The sequence below is a fragment of the Dryobates pubescens genome, chromosome 7 (genome assembly GCF_014839835.1).
Source record: "Dryobates pubescens isolate bDryPub1 chromosome 7, bDryPub1.pri, whole genome shotgun sequence".
Taxonomy (NCBI): Eukaryota; Metazoa; Chordata; class Aves; order Piciformes; family Picidae; genus Dryobates; species Dryobates pubescens.
Genome location: NC_071618.1, coordinates 14,560,628 through 14,580,558, shown reverse-complemented (window position 1 = coordinate 14,580,558; position 19,931 = coordinate 14,560,628). Strand labels below are relative to the sequence as shown.

The following is a 19,931-nucleotide window of genomic DNA, read 5'->3' as shown; positions in this document are numbered from 1 at the left end:
AGGTTTGAAACTATTTCTGTTTCTGTACCGTAGGTGAAAGCTGTGCACTGCAAAGCCGGCGCTACCGTTGGAGAAGGAGATCTGCTGGTGGAACTGGAATGAAAAGTTGCCTCCACACTGTTGAATTAGCTAAGGCTTTATTATTTTCATCTGCAAAGTAAGATTAAGGCAACTGAACACAGAAGATGGGCAGTCCTGCACACAGGATTGTACACAGTCATGTTTATTGTATCAGTGGTTAAGACAGCAAACACAGATGTTAAACCTTGGCAACAGATCCCAGATTTTTACTTCCAGAAATACTTGTACATAACATTTGTAATTCTTTTGATTTTTCAGGATTAAATAAAATCAATAAAATACTATTTCTGCTTTAAAACAGGAAGAGCCTCTTTTTTCAAAAAAAAAAGAAAACACAACAGAAGCTCAAGTCCTATTCATCTGCTCCATGGTAGTGTCACTGGTTTGAAGGCCCAGCCAAATTGTACAGAATGGTTGTGGTAACAGTGAAAAACGAACCACTGGTGGTTAACAGAGTAGTTTTCCTATATTCTGTGTAAGCACTGAACAAGTACTGCTGGTGGCTTAAATTCTGGTCAGATTTGCTGTAACATTTTGAATAGACTAGGTTGTAATTACAGGTTAGATGAGTTATTTTGCTAGTGTAGATTCTCCATCTATTTTAATTTACAGTGCTAAGGGTGACTCCACACTCAAAATCTGCCCCCTCTCCCCTGCTTATCTCCTTTCTATTGATTACTGAATGCAAGTCTTCACAGGAGGAGCTGTCCTCAAGTCCCCTTAGCCACCCCAAGTTATTGCTAGTGGTACTTGCTGTCCCTCAGGCCAAGCCTCCTCTTGAACTTTTACAAGAAAGGGACACCCAAGCATCTGATCTTTTATTGTGCAGAGGCTCTTAGTAAAGACTGTGTGAAGAACTAGGATAATTCATAGTACAAGACTATATCCTGCTGGAATTGCCTTGTGTCCTATGTGGGGAACCTGAGAGGGCCTGGAGAGGAAGAAGACTGAAGAACCTTGAGAGGGTTGGTGACTTGGTCAGAGCAGGTAAGATGTACTTTTTTTTAACCTCCTTGCACAGGAGCTCTGTACCAATGGATGATGCAGGTACCAGAAGTTTACTGGCTTCAAAGTGCTAGTTTGAGGTTAACAGAGACTCTTTCTTCCACTGATTGATCTAGCTTGGTAAGTCAGCAGCTGCAGCTCACTGTGATACCTCTCCAGTCCCTGGCACCTTATCTCTGTCCCTGTGCTCTTGCCTAGGCCTTTGCTGCTGCCCACTGCTGGGCTAGGACACTGAACTACTCCTGCCTTTGGTCTCACCTCTTACATCCATGGGTGTTTTTTTGTTTTTTACATACCTCTACTTAGAGCACTGATGCTGCTCTGTCCTGGCCTCCCTAGAGAGGAGAGGACCTGCTCTCATTTTCTTGCCTAGGATGTGCAGAGTCATGCTACTTCCCAGAAAATAAGCTCTGGCCAGAGGTGCCCAGGCTCTTTTCTGGAAGGTGAAGCAGAAAACCTCTGTGACAAAGCTGGTGACTCGTGTTCAACCAGAAAGATTCAGGATTCTGCTCAAAAGTTGTGATTGAAGAGGTTATTTTTCATGTTCTTCAGATGCTGCCAACTTCATCTCATGGCCAAGGGGGAGTAATGCAGTACAGGGATCTGCCTTGTTAATTAGTTTATGTAACCCATCAAGATGGGTAAGGAGGATGTTTGGGTAGTACCTGCCCTCCAGGAAAATGCTTTTGCAGTTGGGAGAAACTGAGGCAGACACCCTACAGATCTTCCTACAGATCTCCTTAATGCAATCTTGCCCTTTCAAAAGAGGCACAGTTCAGCTTCTGAAGGCTGTCCTAAATAAATTCCAAGTATTCTAAAGAGATCCAAGTATTCCACTTTGAAATGACTGCATTTGCTTACTGCAGCAAAACAAGCTAGCTGGCAGTGTTCCTAAATGAGGTGCAGCAGTGCCTACTACTGGTAAAGTTTAGGCTAATTCCTTACCCTGGATCTCCTCTGGCCCTCACAGGGCTGCTGACAGTGAGGCAAAAGTGCAGTATTGTTCTTGATGGTATTCTTAGTACATTCAGTAGTGCTTCAGCTCCCTGCCCTGCATACAGCTCAATCCATACGTACCGAATACTGCCCTTGAAGGAAAATGAAAGGCACAGGGGTGTGACAACAGAAAGCCACAATTTTCCCAGAAAATCAGCACAGCTGGGTGGTCAGGGAACCAATAATCTTCTTCCCATCTTTCCCCTTCCTTCCCCCACTTTAAGTGTTGCAATAATCACAATACAGGTCCTTTGGATATTGTTTTTTTTATATAATATATGTAAAAATCCTTCCCCCATAGGAAATTCTGCTTGCCTGTGGTTGCAAGTTCTGCATTAAAGTGCTTGGCACCAAGTCACCTGGACAGCGGCTGCTCACAACAGCTGCATTTGCTGTAGTGTGGTGGGCAGCTGAAATCACATTTGCTTTTCCTGGTCCCCACCCCTCCATAAGCCCTGAACTCTGCAGTCACTCCGCGAACTGACATGGTACCTAAAGTGCTTAGAATCCTACATTAAAAATACTATTTTAAATGCAGTTCTCTTACACTCTCTTAATATTTCTTCACAGCACTTCGTAAAAACTAAACATTTGTAAAATACCTTCTTCCAGTTCAGAAAATCATCTCAATACAGAGTAAGAATAGTCTTGAAATTTTCTCTAGTTCTCCAGCAGTCTCCTATTTATCTTGAAGCACATAGTATCTGTGTTGTTGTCTCTCCCTGTTTACATTCAGAAACCTACTGAAGATGATTACAAGGCAATCTCAGATGCAAGTTGTTTGCAGACATTATTTTTTAGAATTGGTTATTAGTGCAATAGTATCATCATTATTCCACCCACCTTGGAGAACTACACAAGAAAATGTGTCAGTTCAGGTTAAAACCCAACCAAATGAAAAAATCAGCCTGTTCCTCTGCCTTTCACTGACCTCAGTCATGCACTGGTGCAAAGGGGGGCGGGGGGTGTGCGCAAGAAAACAATTAGGCCCCAAAAACTGATGTGCAGAGACAGTTATTTTACACCTGATGCAAGCACAGTTACTTGCAGCAGGTCAGCAGGGGCAAGGAGGATGCTGACTAGCCAGGGAGATGTCCCCACCTTTGGACCTACCAAAACTTCCACACTAGTTCCAAGGCTCCCAGGCTGGGAAGGTTACAAGAGATGCCGTGTTTTAATAAAAACGCATTACAGCTTTACTGGCAAGGTTACCGATTGACACGTGCTTAGTACTACATCTTCATCTGGGCTGCGGCGTCTCCCGCGTCTAATCCCGGCTCTCGCGTAGGACGTAGGCCAGGCCGTGTTTCCCTGAGGAGTCGTAACTGGCATAGTAGGGGAGGCCGACCCACTCTGGTGGGTATGTTGTTGTGCTGTACACGAAGCACTCCACGACACCCTCGGCAGGTGCCTGTGTCTCGCCTGTGCCACTCTTCCCTTCCCACTCCACCACCTCAATTCTCATCAGGGTGCGCTGGTACATGTCTGGACAACCTTCAAACTCATCCAGGAACTGCAGCATCTGGTCGTCAACCGAGTAAATCTCCCCAGCAACGTGATGTCCCGTCCCAGGGATATTCAGCATGTAAGGAATGTTGTATTTTCCTGCAATCACCAGTGGGTATTTCTCTGCCGTGCGGCCCCTTCCTTGGAATTTTGCTAGGCCCTTGGCAGTGTTGATCATGTGCTTGTAGTTGGGCTGGCCTTTCTTCAGCGTGCCATAGACAAAGACACGTGCCATCGTACCTGCAAAAGCGGCTGAAAGACAAAAGCAGATGTTACCATGTGGCTGCTTTGGCCAGTGCTCTGGAGAACCACACTCACACCAAGATGTGTTTGATGTACGTGCAAGACTCTTCAGGGACAATGCAACAGTTGTCTTGTAGTCTTACACCTCATACAAAAATCATATTCAAATAATTATCTCTTTAAACTTTTCAGCCAAAAAATGGTTGACAGTGATAAACAGACACCAAGGGAAAGTCAGCCATGCAGTTCTTTGCTCTATTCAACCTACACTCCATGATTTCTCCAAGGAATCCCCAACATCAGCCGAAGCATCCCTGCACCTCAGGAAAAGCTCCAAAATTTAGTGGTTTTCCTTCTCACCATTAGAGCAGCTGTGCTGCAATACATGTGATGTCATGCTCAGTAACACCCCAAAACCAACCCAGGAAGCCATCCCTGTGACAGAAGGACACTCTGCTAAGCACATCCCTTATGGGGGAATAAATAAAAAACATAAAACCATGGGTCAGCTCAGCCCTGCAGACATGTTTCTAAGCTGCTCCACCACATTTATGGTTTAAGTACCCCAGGTCAAGCCCAGTTGTTAAAACTTGCAGGAGCGAAGTCACAGTTTGTTTTCCCTTGTTGGGACAGGGCATTGGTTTTTAAAGCCCAAACGGATGGACTTGGTCACACGCTACCTGGGACAGCCGGCATTGCCACCTCCCACTGTGGTCTCCCTCTTCTGCTGAGGCTCTCCTTTCCCCTTGGCTGCACTCAGTATTTGATGAAACAACATCTTAGTAAGTGATAGAAGAGCTTGGTTGCAGTTTGGAAGTTTGAGTGTCCTCTCATTTCACAGTAAAATAAAGCACAGTGTCATTAATCATCTGAAATCAAAGCAACACATTTAAACTTCTGGTCTTGTGCTGCAGCTGCATTCAACGCTATTTTTTTCAAAGCACAGTCTTTAAAAAGCAAAAAAGGAAAAAGCAAAGCAAGCAGCACGATGCTTGTAGCTGCAGCAAACTAAGTACGTACAAAGTGGGACATCCCTGAGACAAACAGAGAACTGGTCTGTCACGAAGAAGGATGAAAAGGCTTTCATGCCAGACCTTACAAGCAAAATGAGGCAGGCTGGCACAGCAGCGGGGCAAGTTTAACCTGGCGCCGACTCATTTCACCACCATGCTGAAGGGTATTTGGTAACCTCAGCACTGAGGTCCTGCTTGCTAGCTGACTGACAAGTGCTGGAGAGCAAGCTGTGGCTCCATGGAGAGAAGTTAGGTGGCCTGCAGCAACCACATCCCAAATGAGTGGGTGCTGTCTGAAAGGACATATCTGCCCTGCTCCTTCAGGGGATGGGAATGATGAGAGCTCTCCTCAGTGCTGCTGAAAAATGTTAGGTGCCAAATACCATTTAGAGAACTGGCTGGCAAGGGCAGACACTACAGCCCTCACAAGCACCTTTACTCTTCCTGTCTGAAGGAGCTGTACAAGTGTTATTTCCATTTATTTACCTTGGGGTTGGGTGGGAGGAGCGATGTAGTATTTAAGCTTTAACAAAACTGGAAGCTAGGGCTGCTGTCAGGAAATCCAGGTAACGCTGCACTCCTCCCCTCTTCCCCAGATACTCCAAAAGGGCTAAGCCACCTGAAGTAGCCAATCTGCACAAGTACTAGCCCGCTCTTGAAAACAGAGGCTGAACCATATTGTTCAATGGTTGTTTTATCTGTGAGCATAAACTACTCAAAATTGGTTTAAATGGGATAAAAGTCTGGCTTTACTGAAAGGCAGGGGGGAAAAAAGGCTACCTTCATCCTTCCTAAGTTATTTTTCATGCTGTGCCCCATTTATCCCCCATCATTTCTATAGGGCAGAAGCAGTTCCTCCACTGTTTGATGGTTTCCCACATTCTGCCTTTGGTCACCAACTGGGCAAAGCCTGCCTCATGCACAGCCATCCGGTTGGGCCAGACACAGCATCCAAGGAGCACACGCAGCTCCTTTTGGGAAGAGGGTCATTAAACAGCCTATTGCAAGTTTGGCAAAATCTTTAAAAGCAGACTGGAAGTAGAAACTTAATCTACTTTCTGCTACTTACTCTTACTTCACTAGTAAACTGTTAGAACAGGTAGGTTACCCAAAAGGGTATATTGCTGGCCAAAAGCTGTGTTATTTAAAACAGTCAGTACCAAAACAATTTCCCCCTTGGTGAAGTAAACAGCTTTTCTCTGTAACAGAATACAGTTTCCCAAGCAAAACCAGTACCTGCCTTTATTTACTGGCAACAGCTTTCACTTACTGAAAAAAAGATTGTGCTGATTTTCTTCCCCCTGTATTTTATCAGATATACTTCAGCATGATTTATTCTTCATGACACAAATGAGAGTTTTTTTGGATGCTGTGCATTCCCTCAAAATAACAAGAGCATTAACATTCAGTCAGTCTGAATCCATTTTATAAGCAGTAATCGTTACTTTTCGGATGGTGTTTTGAATAACAAACACAGATCCTTCAGGAAGAAACTTGTCCCAGTGGGGACTGAGAAAGGATCAGAGTTAAGCAGTGAAACATGCAATTAATTCCCATTAGGGGATTAGGGCACTCTTGTTCACTTTGAATCAGCAAAATGAATTGTGAATTAAATTGTTCACAACCAAGAGGTTACTTGTCAGAGTTAATAAGTTAAAAAAAAAAAGAGGAAACCTAAAACGCACCTACAAAGCTCACTAGCGAGCGGTGCATCTGCAGGACAAAGATACGTCTAATTTTCATGAAACAAAAGCTCTGTCCCTACTGTACAGCTGGAGATTAACGTCTCAAAAGTCTGCAGGGAAGTGTTATCCCTCCTGAAACTGGTGACAAAGAAGTACACTTTTCTGTTGGCCTCGCAGCTGGCTACTCAGAAATGTTCCTGCTTAAAAGAAACACACCCCTCATCCTAGTGCAAGACTCACAAAATTCAGCAACAACAAAAGAATTCGCTAACCTAGGTTAGGTATTTCTAAGTCAGCATCCCCCATCACACTGCTGCAGGCCACAGCAGCCCTGTTGCTTATGTGGAATGAGCTGGGTGCAATTATATCTACTTCTACTAAAAACAAAACCACCACCACCAAGACAAAACCACAAACCACCAACCACCCCCCCAAATCAAAACAACCTTAAAGTCCAGACAAAGCCAGCCGAGGGGTGGTCGAAATAAATTTGGCAAAACGTTTTCTGAACGTTGCTCCGTGCAAGTAAGACGTACACAATTTTCTGTGCAATAAACCTGGCCTCCATGTGCAGCACTGCAGGAAGGCTGTATTAGCATTCTTTCCAGCACTGCCATACCAGGGCCTTCCAAAACATTTTTAGCCACCTTGTGGCAGGAGAGTAAAGAGCAGAATTCCGCTTGAGGGATAGTTCACAGACTTCCACTAAGCAGCTGAAAATGGTTACAGACAGCACCCCGTCCTTCAGTGGCTCACCAACAGGAAGTTGCCTTTTCTCATTTAATCCAGTTTGACACTTCTTACCCATAGTAAAACACCTAAGAGGGGAAGAAAACCCAAACTAAAACACTCCCAGACTCTATACTGAGTATCAGCTGCAAGGACAAAACAAATACATTCAGAAGGTACCTTCATGAAATATGCATGCCAGAATCATTAAAATTTAATGGCGTGGGGAAATATGAGTGAAATCTGTATGTCATCTCCTCAAACTACTTCTTTTAGCTATGAAAGGTGACCTGCTGAACTGCTCAAGGGATCAATAGCTAGTTGCTTCATTATGTGAGATGCAAAGATCAGAAAACAAAGTAACTATTTCAGGTAGAAGATGCTGTTGGGTGAAAGCAGGAGCAGCTCACAAACAGCACTGGCCAGCAGCCTGGGTTGCCACTTGGCATTAGTGGTGCTGGGGCTGCATCACCATATCCATCCCTTGCCTACTGATGGTCTTTTGCATCAGGACTTCAGATTCCCCTCTTGGAGCCCAACAACTCCAACACTGTGAGAGAGGGATGGGTGGCAACAGGGCCAGTCACTGGTGCAGTCAACATGCAGATGGAAAAAGAACTGCAATTAGCCTCTTTGCTCCCAGGTTGCACCCAAAACAAGACTGACCTTCCCCTGCAGCAGCACAACTTTGACAGAAATCATCATTTCTCCACAATTCAGACAACCACAAAGTACTATCTTCTTTTGAAAATAAAACGAGAACTGCCATGCATACCAGCTCCAGGGCTGCCTGTGACTGTGGTGGCAGGGGCTTGGGGGTTTATTTTGTTGAATTTTTTCTTGCAACTCAGAAAGTATCAGTTTCTCTCTCTCCATACAGAAACATTATTTTTCCCTTGAGAAAAATTCTCTGTGTTGGCTCGGTGACCAGATATAGTTACACATTAGTTCTTCAGAAGTTTCTTAAAACTGTAGGAAACAGGTGAAAAAACAAAATGCCTTGAACTATAAACTTGAGCCCAGTCTGTTTGAATGAAGTGAGTTTTAAGGTCACTCTTCACTCAATGCTAACTTTCAAGAAGGACTAACATGCCAGAGAGGACTCCTGGGACTGCATCCTGTTGGTCCTTTGATGCTTTCATTTTGTTGCTTGCTATTTTCTTTATAGCACAGACAAGGGCTTCCTGCCCGGGCCGACCCTTTTCCAACCTTGCTGAATACCTCGGAAAAAGTTTATGGCAAGACACCTTTCTTATATTAACCACAGAGGCACCAGCGAAGCAATGGCTCCTTTGAAATCAAGAGGTTACAGACTCCTCACAGCAGTTGTCCGCTCAGAAACCGAGGTGCTGGTTTGTGAAAACAAACAAGAGTATTAAGAGTAACCAGTGCCATGCTGGATGCTACAGGGCACTACCTGAAATGCCACTTAACCTTCTTTTGTAGATTCTATTCATTTAACTTTTGGATAGTTTAATCTCCAAACCAACAAACGTCTGTGCTTATGCTGGAATATCTTGGAAGCATTTATCAGCAGGAGGCAGAGCAAGGATGCTTTCCCTTTGGACAAGCATCAATCACAGTGCTGCTCACATGCCTTGCACCTATTCAGCACCACAGCAAACATTTGATTTTTGCCTGTTTGAAACCATTTCTAAACACTTTCAACCCTACTGCCTACAGAAACTTTGTTAGATTAATTTTTACTACTACCAGAAAGAGTTTCATTCCCAGAGCTTAGGAGCAGCTAGAGAGGCCTCCAAGTGACAGTAAGATAAAACCATCACATGCAAAAAGATGTGAGGGGATGCAGTGCAGAAACATACTATCTGATTAGCAGACTAAATTTCTACAAAGCGCAGAGACAGGAGGGCATTTCCAGCACATTAAAAGGACAAGGAAAGGAGGATGAAGAAAATGGGAAAGCAGTGGATGTGGACAAACTGAGGTGTGTGGGGGGAGCTGTCCCCCCCCAAAGGCTACTGTATCAGTGTTAAGTATTGACTGTTTTATCCTAATACTAAGCAGTATTGTGTGAGCCTCGGACAGAACATTTTATCAAGGTCTTGCTACCACAGTTCAGAAACCCACAGACTACAAAAGCAGTTAGAAAGAACTCACAAGAGAACACTGAGTCCAGGACTGTTTAGGGCACACAATGAACAAGCAGGAGTTCAAACCAGAGCTGACAAGATAGAGCATAATCACCTACAAACAAAGGTAAAGGTTTTACAGAAGAAACAACTGGTCTTCCAGATGTATGAACACAGAGCTGGCCAAAATTGATGCATGGAATAAATTACATGAATAGGATCAACTTTCTAATCATAAGAATACACAGAGCATAAGGGGAACTGTAAGTCACTACAGAAAGGTTTGAGAGCCCACTCCTATCTGAGAGTGGTCAATGGCAGATACCTTAGCAAGAGTGGAAGAACAGGGCAAGGTAACAGCAATGAACTTCCAGACATGGCTCTAGACTTTTCCTAAGCCAGAAGCACCACTGACAAGTGTCATGGTACACAAAAGCTTTTGCTTTCCGTGAACTCACACAACAGCTTTAGCGAATGGTCAGCAATGGCAGCAGCCCATCACAGACAGCTCCACACCTTGATTTCACACAAGTGAGACTAAAACTGCTTTCATTTTTTCCCCTGATGCCTGCTTGCTTCATCTGATGGCTCTTCCTCTGTCTGTGGTGTCAGCATTTGTGCCACATGCTACTTTCTGAGCTCTTGCTGCCTTCTAGGCTGACAAATCCACATGTATTTAACAGAACAGAAAACACTTCTCTGCCAGCTCTTCCTGGTTCTCCTGTAGTTTTTTGAGACAGGGGACTGAAATAACTGAGAATGGATAAACCATGGATTTAGACAGACACATAAATCTTGTCTCCTGTTTTGTTCACACTCCTTTCCTCCTAATGCCTTTTTGAGTGCTACTGAGCAACAGACTGAAATTTCAGAAGAACACAGCAATACCTCAAGCATATTATTCTTAAGCAGCAACTGGGATGTGAAGTGTTTAAAGAAAATTCAAGTGTTGAAGCCTTGAAAACTGGAACTCTTGAAAAATAGGTACTTGTCCAAACTGTCATAGATGCTATAGTTAATCTTGGCTTAGGGAAAGGCAAAAGGCTAGATGGCTTCTCAAAATCTCTTCACATTGTTTTAAGTACATGGCAGTTAATTTAAATCACATACATAGAAATTTCATAGCTTTGCACCTTTAGCATAAATGCTTAAACTGTTCCATCTATACGAAAGGGAAGAAACCACCAAACCTGGAGCGTTACCTTTCAATGCCAGACTGCTGTTCCAGAAAAAAAGCAGAAAACAACTTTTGATAGGGCAGCTTTGCTATGCCAGCCCTGCTCCCGGTACTGTTTTGGATGCCACCGTGAATTTGAAGTGTTTTCCATCATTGACATGCAGAGCATAGCTCCGGGTTTCAAACTACCGACATCCTGAAGCTCAGGACAGAGCCTGCAGCTTGGCCAGGTTCCCTGCGAGGTCAGCACACTGATTTACATGCTAATACCCAGAGCGGTCAGCTCGCTGTTTTGGACGGAGAAGAGCATCCCGGCCTGCAAAACATGGCAAACACTTTGAGTACCTAAGCATGGGAATGTGTTTTTCTGCACTGAAAAGGTGGTGAGACAGAGAAAGGGAAGAGAGAAAAGATGGGGTCTTGTGCAAGATCACGATGTGCCTTTCCACAAGGGAATGGCTGCACAACGATGTTCTGTAAGGAGAGGACAGGTGCCCAGGATATGCCACAGCACTGTCCTCTTGTCCCTCAGCAGTGTGACTGAGCTTGGAGAGAAGCTGTCAAATAAACTTCCATCATTTAGCAACAGCAGCCTCAGCTCTGGAGGCCATCTTAAGTTTTCACCCTGGCCAGCGCCAGTGGTGTCACAGCACGGGGCTGCTGGCAAGAAGCACTCTGCCCAGGCAAGATCTGCAGCCCCTGAGCACTCAGCAGTACTCTTTAGGCTTTGAAGTATGACTGGCCAGACAAGATGGAAGCTTGTCCAATCAAATAGTGGGAGGTAGCTCTATCTTGCAGTACCTCAGGTCAGTAGCATAATAGCTCACCTATATAAGCTGGGGTGCCAGAGCCTTGGGGCACCATGCAGAGGTGTTACTGCAATATGATGCTCCTCAGACCTTGCTAAAACCCAAACCAAAGTACAGACATTCAAGGAACAAAACCTGCTCTGCACTATTCTTCTTCCAGAAACCACCTACCTACCCAAGCATGAACCAGCTACAGAAACACAAACCTTCAATGAATGTGGCAGAAACAAAGCATCAGGAAACTCCCAGCAGACTGTGGTTTGTTTTTTTTCCCAGCCTGTGATTCCCTGGGAAACTACAGGCTGATTTTAGGGGCCAAGGAAAGGTAATTCATAAGACATTTACAGCATCCACGTATATACACAAGGATTTTCTACACAGAGCCATGCATTGCTTGTAAAGTGTTAGTGGCCCACTAGAGGAAGCAGAGAGAGAAAGATTAAAACCAGCTGTGCTGGAGGATCTGCCAGATTTAAACACAGTATTTTACATACTCAGCTAGGAAGGATACAGATGGTGTGGGGTAATGGCAAAGCTCAGAAGCAGGGTCATAAAAATTTGTGAGGTTTGGAAGGGGTAGTGGATAATAAGGTACATCTATACCCATAGAAGATAACACACATGTTAATGCCTTTTTATGTATACCCCTAGGTAGTAGTGGAAAGAGAGGCCGTTCCTGACATTTGGAGAGCCACAGCTGAGGTTACTAAGGGTACACAAAAGGAACAGTGAGTTTAGGAAGGATGTTGACTTGCTGGAACGAGTCCAGAGAAGAGCAACAAAGTTGGTGAGGGGTTTGGAACACAAGCCCTACGAGGAGAGGCTGAGGGAGCTGGGGTTGCTTAGCCTGGAGAAGAGGAGACTCAGGGGTGACCTTATTACTCTCTACAACTACCTGAAGGGAGGTTGTGGACAGATGGATGTTGGTCTCTTCTCCCAGGCAAGCAGTACCAGAACAAGAGGACACAGTCTCAGGCTGCGCCAGGGGAGATTCAGGCTGGATGTTAGAAAAAAGTTCTATACAGAAAGAGTGATTGCCCATTGGAATGGGCTGCCTGGGGAGGTGGTGGAGTCGCCATCACTGGAGGTTTTTAGGAGAAGACTTGATGGGGTGCTTGGTGCTGTGGGTTAGTTGTTTGGGTGGTGTTGGATTGGTTGATGGGTTGGACGCGATGATCTTGAAGGTCTCTTCCAACCTGGTTTATTCTATGTATGTATTCTATGTATGTATTCATTCATGTAACAATAAGGGAGAATTGTAGAAGGACTAGGGCTATTCAGCCTGGAGAAGGCTCTGGAGAAACTTTGTAACTACATTTCAGTATCTGAAGGGGACCTACAGGAAGGCTGGGGAAGGACTGTCTAGAAAGGCTTGTAGCAATAGGACGAGGGGCAGTGGTTTTAAACTGGAGCAGGATAGATTTAGATTGGACATAAGGAGTTCTTTACAATGAGAATAGTAAAATATTGGAACAGGGTGCCCAGGGATGTGGTTGAGGCACCTTTCCTGAAGACATTCAAGATCAGACTTGATGTGGCCCTGGACTGCCTGATCTGGTTGGAGACGTCCATGCTCACCACAGGGGGGTTGGACAAGATTCAATCTGTGAATCTGTGACTGGTTTGCAAGGACAATTCTGAAGTAAGTCAAACCACTGGCCTGGAGACAGACACTGGGCAAGCAGTAGAAAAGTGAAAAGACCAAAAAAAAAAAAAAATTCAACATATCTTCTTTCTGTGATACACAGAAATATTATCCTGCCACTTATTTTTTCAGGTCTTTTAAAGTTCTAAGTATTTCAAAGGTTGGTTGTTTGCTTGTTTTGTGTTTTCTTTGGGTTTTGTTGTTGTAGGTTTTTTATAGAGAAGGAGAGGGGAGAGGGGAGAGGGGAGAGGGGAGAGGGGAGAGGGGAGAGGGGAGAGGGGAGAGGGGAGAGGGGAGAGGGGAGAGGGGAGAGGGGAGAGGGGAGAGGGGAGAGGGGAGAGGGGAGAGGGGAGAGGGGAGAGGGGAGAGGGGAGAGGGGAGAGGGGAGAGGGGAGAGGGGAGAGGGGAGAGGGGAGAGGGGAGAGGGGAGAGGGGAGAGGGGAGAGGGGAGAGGGGAGAGGGGAGAAAAAAGAAAAGGAAAAGAAAAGGAAAAGAAAAGGAAAAGAAAAGGAAAAGAAAAGGAAAAGAAAAGGAAAAGAAAAGGAAAAGAAAAGGAAAAGAAAAGGAAAAGAAAAGGAAAAGAAAAGAAAAAGAAAAGAAAAAGAAAAGAAAAAGAAAAGAAAAAGGAAAGGAAAAGGAAAGGAAAAGGAAAGGAAAAGGAAAGGAAAAGGAAAGGACAAGGACAGGAAAAGGACAGGAACAGGAAAGGAAAAGGAAAGGAAAAGGAAAGGAAAAGAAAAGGAAAAGAAAAAGGAAAGGAAAAGGAAAGAAAAGGAAAGGAAAAGGAAAGGAAAAAGGAAAGGAAAAGGAAAGGAAAAGGAAAGGAAAAGGAAAGGAAAAGGAAAGGAAAAGGAAAGGAAAAGGAAAGGAAAAGGAAAGGAAAAGGAAAGGAAAAGGAAAGGAAAAGGAAAGGAAAAGGAAAGGAAAAGGAAAGGAAAAGGAAAGGAAAAGGAAAGGAAAAGGAAAGGAAAAGGAAAGGAAAAGGAAAGGAAAAGGAAAAGGAAAAGGAAAGGAAAAGGAAAGGAAAAGGAAAGGAAAAGGAAAGGAAAAGGAAAGGAAAAGGAAAGAAAGGAAAGGAAAGGAAAGGAAAAGGAAAGGAAAAGGAAAGGAAAAGGAAAGGAAAAGGAAAGGAAAGAGAAAGGAAAGGAAAGGAAAGGAAAAGGAAAGGAAAAGGAAAGGAAAAGGAAAGGAAAAGGAAAGGAAAAGGAAAGGAAAAGGAAAGGAAAAGGAAAGGAAAAGGAAAGGAAAAGGAAAGGAAAAGGAAAGGAAAAGGAAAGGAAAAGGAAAGGAAAAGGAAAGGAAAAGGAAAGGAAAAGGAAAGGAAAAGGAAAGGAAAAGGAAAGGAAAAGGAAAGGAAAGGGAAAGGAAAGGGAAAGGAAAGGGAAAGGGAAAAAGGAAAGGGAAAGGGGAAAAGGAAAGGGAAAGGGGAAAAAAGGAAAGGGAAAGGGAAAAAGGAAAGGGAAAGGAAAGGAAAAGGAAAGGGAAAGGAAAGGGAAAGGAAAGGGAAAGGAAAGGAAAAGGAAAGGAAAAGGAAAGGAAAAGGAAAGGAAAAGGAAAGGAAAAGGAAAGGAAAAGAAAAAGAAAAGGAAAAGAAAAGGAAAAGAAAAGGAAAAGAAAAGAAAAAGAAAAGAAAAAGAAAAGAAAAAGAAAAGAAAAAGAAAAGAAAAAGAAAAGAAAAAGAAAAGAAAAAGAAAAGAAAAAGAAAAGAAAAAGAAAAGAAAAAGAAAAGAAAAAGAAAAGAAAAAGAAAAGAAAAAGAAAAGAAAAAGAAAAGAAAAAGAAAAGAAAAAGAAAAGAAAAAGAAAAGAAAAGAAAAGAAAAAGAAAAGAAAAAGAAAAGAAAAAGAAAAGAAAAAGAAAAGAAAAAGAAAAGAAAAAGAAAAGAAAAAGAAAAGAAAAAGAAAAGAAAAAGAAAAGAAAAAGAAAAGAAAAAGAAAAGAAAAAGAAAAGAAAAAGAAAAGAAAAAGAAAAGAAAAGAAAAGAAAAGAAAAAGAAAAGAAAAAGAAAAGAAAAAGAAAAGAAAAAGAAAAGAAAAAGAAAAGAAAAAGAAAAGAAAAAGAAAAGAAAAAGAAAAGAAAAAGAAAAGAAAAAGAAAAGAAAAAGAAAAGAAAAAGAAAAGAAAAAGAAAAGAAAAAGAAAAGAAAAAGAAAAGAAAAAGAAAAGAAAAAGGAAAGAAAAAGGAAAGGAAAAGGAAAGGAAAAGAAAAGAAAAAGAAAAGAAAAAGAAAAGAAAAAGAAAAGAAAAAGAAAAGAAAAAGAAAAGAAAAAGAAAAGAAAAAGAAAAGAAAAAGAAAAGAAAAAGAAAAGAAAAAGAAAAGAAAAAGAAAAGAAAAAGAAAAGAAAAAGAAAAGAAAAAGAAAAGAAAAAGAAAAGAAAAAGAAAAAGAAAAAGAAAAGAAAAAGAAAAGAAAAAGAAAAGAAAAAGAAAAGAAAAAGAAAAGAAAAAGAAAAGAAAAAGAAAAGAAAAAGAAAAGAAAAAGAAAAGAAAAAGAAAAGAAAAAGAAAAGAAAAAGAAAAGAAAAAGAAAAGAAAAAGAAAAGAAAAAGAAAAGAAAAAGAAAAGAAAAAGAAAAGAAAAAGAAAAGAAAAAGAAAAGAAAAAGAAAAGAAAAAGAAAAGAAAAAGAAAAGAAAAAGAAAAGAAAAAGAAAAGAAAAAGAAAAGAAAAAGAGGTGTGTGTGTCTGTGTGCTCTCAGTCTGTCAATCAAATTTGTGGACAAGCACAGTATTTAAGATGTGACACACAGGTAACAAAACAGACCAGTTCAACAGGCTGCCCAGGGAAGTGGCTGAGTCACCAGTCACCATCTCCAAAGGCATTTAAAAGATGTGTAGACATGGGGCTTAAGGACATGTTTTATTGGTAGGCTCAGCAGTGTTAGGTTTGTGCTTGGACTCGATCTTAAGGGTCTTTCCTAGCCTAAACAATTGTACTCTAATTGACTAACTGCAGTTATTTTTACTTGCTTAATTAAACAAACATATACACAAGCCTTACTCTGACAAGCTGTGCAGGTAGCTTTATGTAATAAAAATACTTTAAAAAAAAAAAAAAGAAAGAAAGAAAAAAGAAGGAAAAAAAAAAAGAAGTGATTGCAGCTCAATACAAGTCAAAAATAAACATCCAATCTGTACCTTGGAAACAAATCTCTTCCACTATTTTCTAGTATAATAAAAGGTAATAAAATACAACCCAAAACAGAACACCAAATCAAAACTACAAAGCACCCTGAACAGATGTATATAATTACTTCAGTCCCACTGAGGCATATCACTTCTGTTTAGAAATTAGTACTGCATTTACTATAGAAAAAGATAAAACATCGCAGATCATCATGAAAAGAAAACTGGTGAGTTATTTCGAATGACCTTGCCATCATTTTTGTTCTCCAGGAAACACTGCAAAGTCCTGCAACGAATTCTGAAATACATCTCATCTCTTTCTTCATCAACTGGGAAGGTATCCTTATTTCAAAGTAAATACATTTACTGGTCTACTGTCTTCTACATAAAAGGAACAAATACATATTCCTGGGGAATTCAGAAAAGCCTGAAGTAGCACTTGGCAGTGGTGCTGGAGTAATTACTTTCAGATACAGAAAATATACTGATCACAAACTCAAACATCCTCCTGCCTGGTGTGTGTGTGTCCTATAAGGATATGTTGAATGCAATGTTTACTTTTAGATAAGGAGTTAATTGGTCTCCAGGTTTTGTAGTGTGATGCAAAATTTAACACTGGTCTATATTTACTGAAGAATGAGGGCACGAGCCCTTAAATCTTCTCCTGGAGCCACAAGAGGCTCACAAGAAATCCTGATGGAAATAATTCCACAATTCCACTTAGCTATACATCTGCAACTGCAAAAAATCAGGGTATTTTAGTTTTACAAAGGTATGTAGAATCTACTCTAATTGAAGGTCTTCGTGGCAGTGTTCAGGATGCCTGGAAGGAAGCTTTAATGAGATCCATCTTAAACCAGAGGTCTGGCTGTAAATTCATATGAATAATATAAACATTTATATAAGACAGAATTATTTACAAATAGAACAGTTATATAAATGAAAATAGTTTTATACATACTGTGCAGCCTCTTTTCAGTGACCTTTAAGAAGGAATTTCTGTTACTAACTTGATAAAGAATGGCATCAAGTGCTGGAAGCAAAGGAGAAGGGGAATATGCAACATGGTTATGAATGCTAAAAAAACAGACCAATGTTATAGAAAACAACCTCCTTCAACAATGGTAACACAGTGGATTTGGAGTCAAGTAAAATACTATATTTAATAGGCAGTCCAAATATCTCCAGACCAAGTTATAAGGAAGAACGGTATATGGATAAGGAGTTAGTTAAGGGAAGATTACAACGGACTACATTCAATTAGGGAGTAGCAATTACAGGCAGAAGTTCCTGATCATATTCTTCAGGAATATTTTACATTATAGTGTTCTCACTATCGTCAGTAGCTGTGTGCCTATGACAGGATGCATCACACAGACAAGGTGGACTGGTTCATGCTGTACACACATGGCCTGTGAACTCTGTGATTGAAATAAGATGGCTTTTAATCATATAAAGTGTAGAAACACATACCTAGGGAGCACTCACAAGAAATTCTGGGGTCTTATGACTTGAAGGCAACAAAGAAATTGTATAGTATCTCAAGTTGGAAGGACCCATATGGATGATGGAATCCAACTCCTTGCTCCTTGCAGGACAACCTGTAACTAAAGTATATGACTAAAAGCATCATCTAGATATTCCTTGAACTCTGACAGGCTTGGTGCCTAGCCCACACTGGACAGTGTGTTCCAGGGACCAGGGAGCCTCTTGTTGAAGAACCTTTTCCTAATGTCCAGTCTCAACTTCCTGAGACACAGCTTCATTCCATTTCCTCATGTCCTACCACTAGTCACCAGAGAGGTATCAGCACCTCCCTCTCTGCTGAGGAAGCTGTAGCCTGTAATGAGGTCATCCCTCAACCCTCTCCAAGCTGACAAACCAAACGACCTCAGCTACTTTTACGTCTTGCCCTCGAAGCCTTTCACTCTTTTGGATGCCCTCCTCTAGAGATGCTCTAATAGCTTGATGTCCTATCTTGAAGCACCCAAAACTGCGCACAGTACTTGAGATCATGCTGCACAGTGCAGTGCAGAGTGGGACTTTAATGTCCTTCAACCAGCTAGCTATGCTGTGCTGGATGCACCCCAGCACACGGTTGGCAGTTTTGGCTTGTGAGGGCACACTGTTGACTCGTATTCAACTTGCCATCAACCCAGACTTCCAGATCTCTTTCCACAAGGCTGTTCTCCAGCCTTGCCCCCTAGGTTGTATGCATAACTGGGAATAGTCCACCCCAGGTAGAGAATCTGGCACTTGCTCTTGTTAGAATTCATACAGCTGGTGATTGTGGAGTCCCCAGCTCCTCCTAATTCAGCATCATCAGCAAATTTAAAATTCATTTAATTCCTTCATCCAGATAAGTTATAAAAACATTAAAGAACACTGGCCCTAAAATTGAGCCCTGGGGAGCCCCACTGGTAACCAGTCACCAGTGTGATGTAACCCCAATTGCTGTAACTCTGAGCCTGACCTCTCAGCCAATTGCTCGCCCAACATACTATGGACTTCTCCAGCTGTGTGCTGCAGAGTTTATCCATTAGGACACTGTGAGAAATAGCATCAAAAGGTCTGCTAAAATCCAAACCTACCCCATCTACTGTCATCCCTTGGTCAACTAGTTGGGTGACCTTGTCATAAAAGGGAACACTTCCATATATTTCGGACCATCACAGAATGAGGAGTAAACAAAACCAAGCTACAGATCAAAAGAAATAATGCAAGAAGAGTCATGTATGTTTTGTAGTCCCCAGAAATGTATATGTTCATTTTTCAACCATTCCTATTTAGATGTTTCCTTCTTATTGCATGAATGTTGTATGTATGCATATTGTAAGTAAATACCAACATTGCCCTCATCAGCTGCAAGAGACACCTGAGTCATCAAGAGGACATGGTTTCTGTACTCAGAAACATCAAGGAAAGGCTCAATGAGTGCACAGATTGGAAAGTTGTTAATTTCCTCAATCACTCTATTTTATAGGGTCAAAAATAAAGGAATGGCTTAGATTTGCAAATCTAGACTGTTGTTCTTTTTACAGTTGTGCGAGTTGCATTATCTTTGAGCAAACATCTATTACTTCTTTTGCTGCTGTTACGGATATCTGTAATGACTTGAAGTGCTCCTCTTCACCTAGAAGTTTCCTGTTTTCCAGCACTAGGTAATTTTCAGAAGGATTTTACTGCCACAAACCAGGTGGTTTCCATCTGCAGTATGTTCCTGCACTATGACAGCATATAGAGCAGGTGAAAAAGCATTCCTTTCTTTTTTTTTTTTCTTTAATGCAAACATTATTTTAGGGACATACATCTTCAAAGTTACTTTGAGTGCAAATCAGAGCAAACTCACGTACCTTAAGGCATTCAACTATCTAGGAGAGTGTCCAACGATACCTATTCATCGGCCCAGACTTTAATTGGGAAAAGAAGCACAGAGGGCAGAAAAGGTAGGATAAAATCTTCTGAATCTTAAGCTAGATCTTAAGATGCAGCCAGTTTAGGACTGGAGCAGATCCCAAGCAAAGGTTTCTAAGCTGCAAGTATAAATTAGCATATCCTCCGTCTAGCTTTAGTATGTCCCTATGACCCCAAAGAGGACAAAATCATGACAAAAGACTGTGGCTAAACCAGATACATTAGTAGTCAAGGAAAGCACAGACTTCCAAAGCAGAATCCACCACCTATAGCATGGGGTGTGAGGCAAAAGTGACAACAGAAACACTATATTCACTTTTTCCAGGGTTTGCTCTAGACATCAGAAACAATTCATACCTGCTGCAATGGGCTTTATTTTATTACTCTTCTTTATTGGGATCCCATCTTTCCAAATAGGT

At 41.9% G+C, this 19,931-nt stretch overlaps 2 protein-coding genes across 3 annotated transcripts in view; one reads left to right on the top strand and one right to left on the bottom strand.

The window, feature by feature from the left end:
• The window catches only part of PCCA (propionyl-CoA carboxylase subunit alpha), a 313,957-nt gene extending 312,733 nt beyond the window's left edge, over positions 1-1,224 (top strand). The window contains exon 24 of the mRNA XM_054162910.1: positions 34-1,224. Coding sequence (XP_054018885.1) covers positions 34-102 — 69 coding nt within the window. The 3' untranslated portion in view covers positions 103-1,224. The remainder of the gene's footprint in view (positions 1-33) is intronic.
• Positions 1,225-3,053: 1,829 nt separating this feature from the next.
• Positions 3,054-19,931, bottom strand: part of GGACT (gamma-glutamylamine cyclotransferase) — a 33,744-nt gene continuing 16,866 nt past the window's right edge. For both annotated transcript variants that reach the window (XM_054162908.1, XM_054162909.1), the window contains exon 2: positions 3,054-3,840. In XM_054162908.1, coding sequence (XP_054018883.1) covers positions 3,350-3,823 — 474 coding nt within the window. In that variant the 5' untranslated portion in view covers positions 3,824-3,840 and the 3' untranslated portion in view covers positions 3,054-3,349. The remainder of the gene's footprint in view (positions 3,841-19,931) is intronic.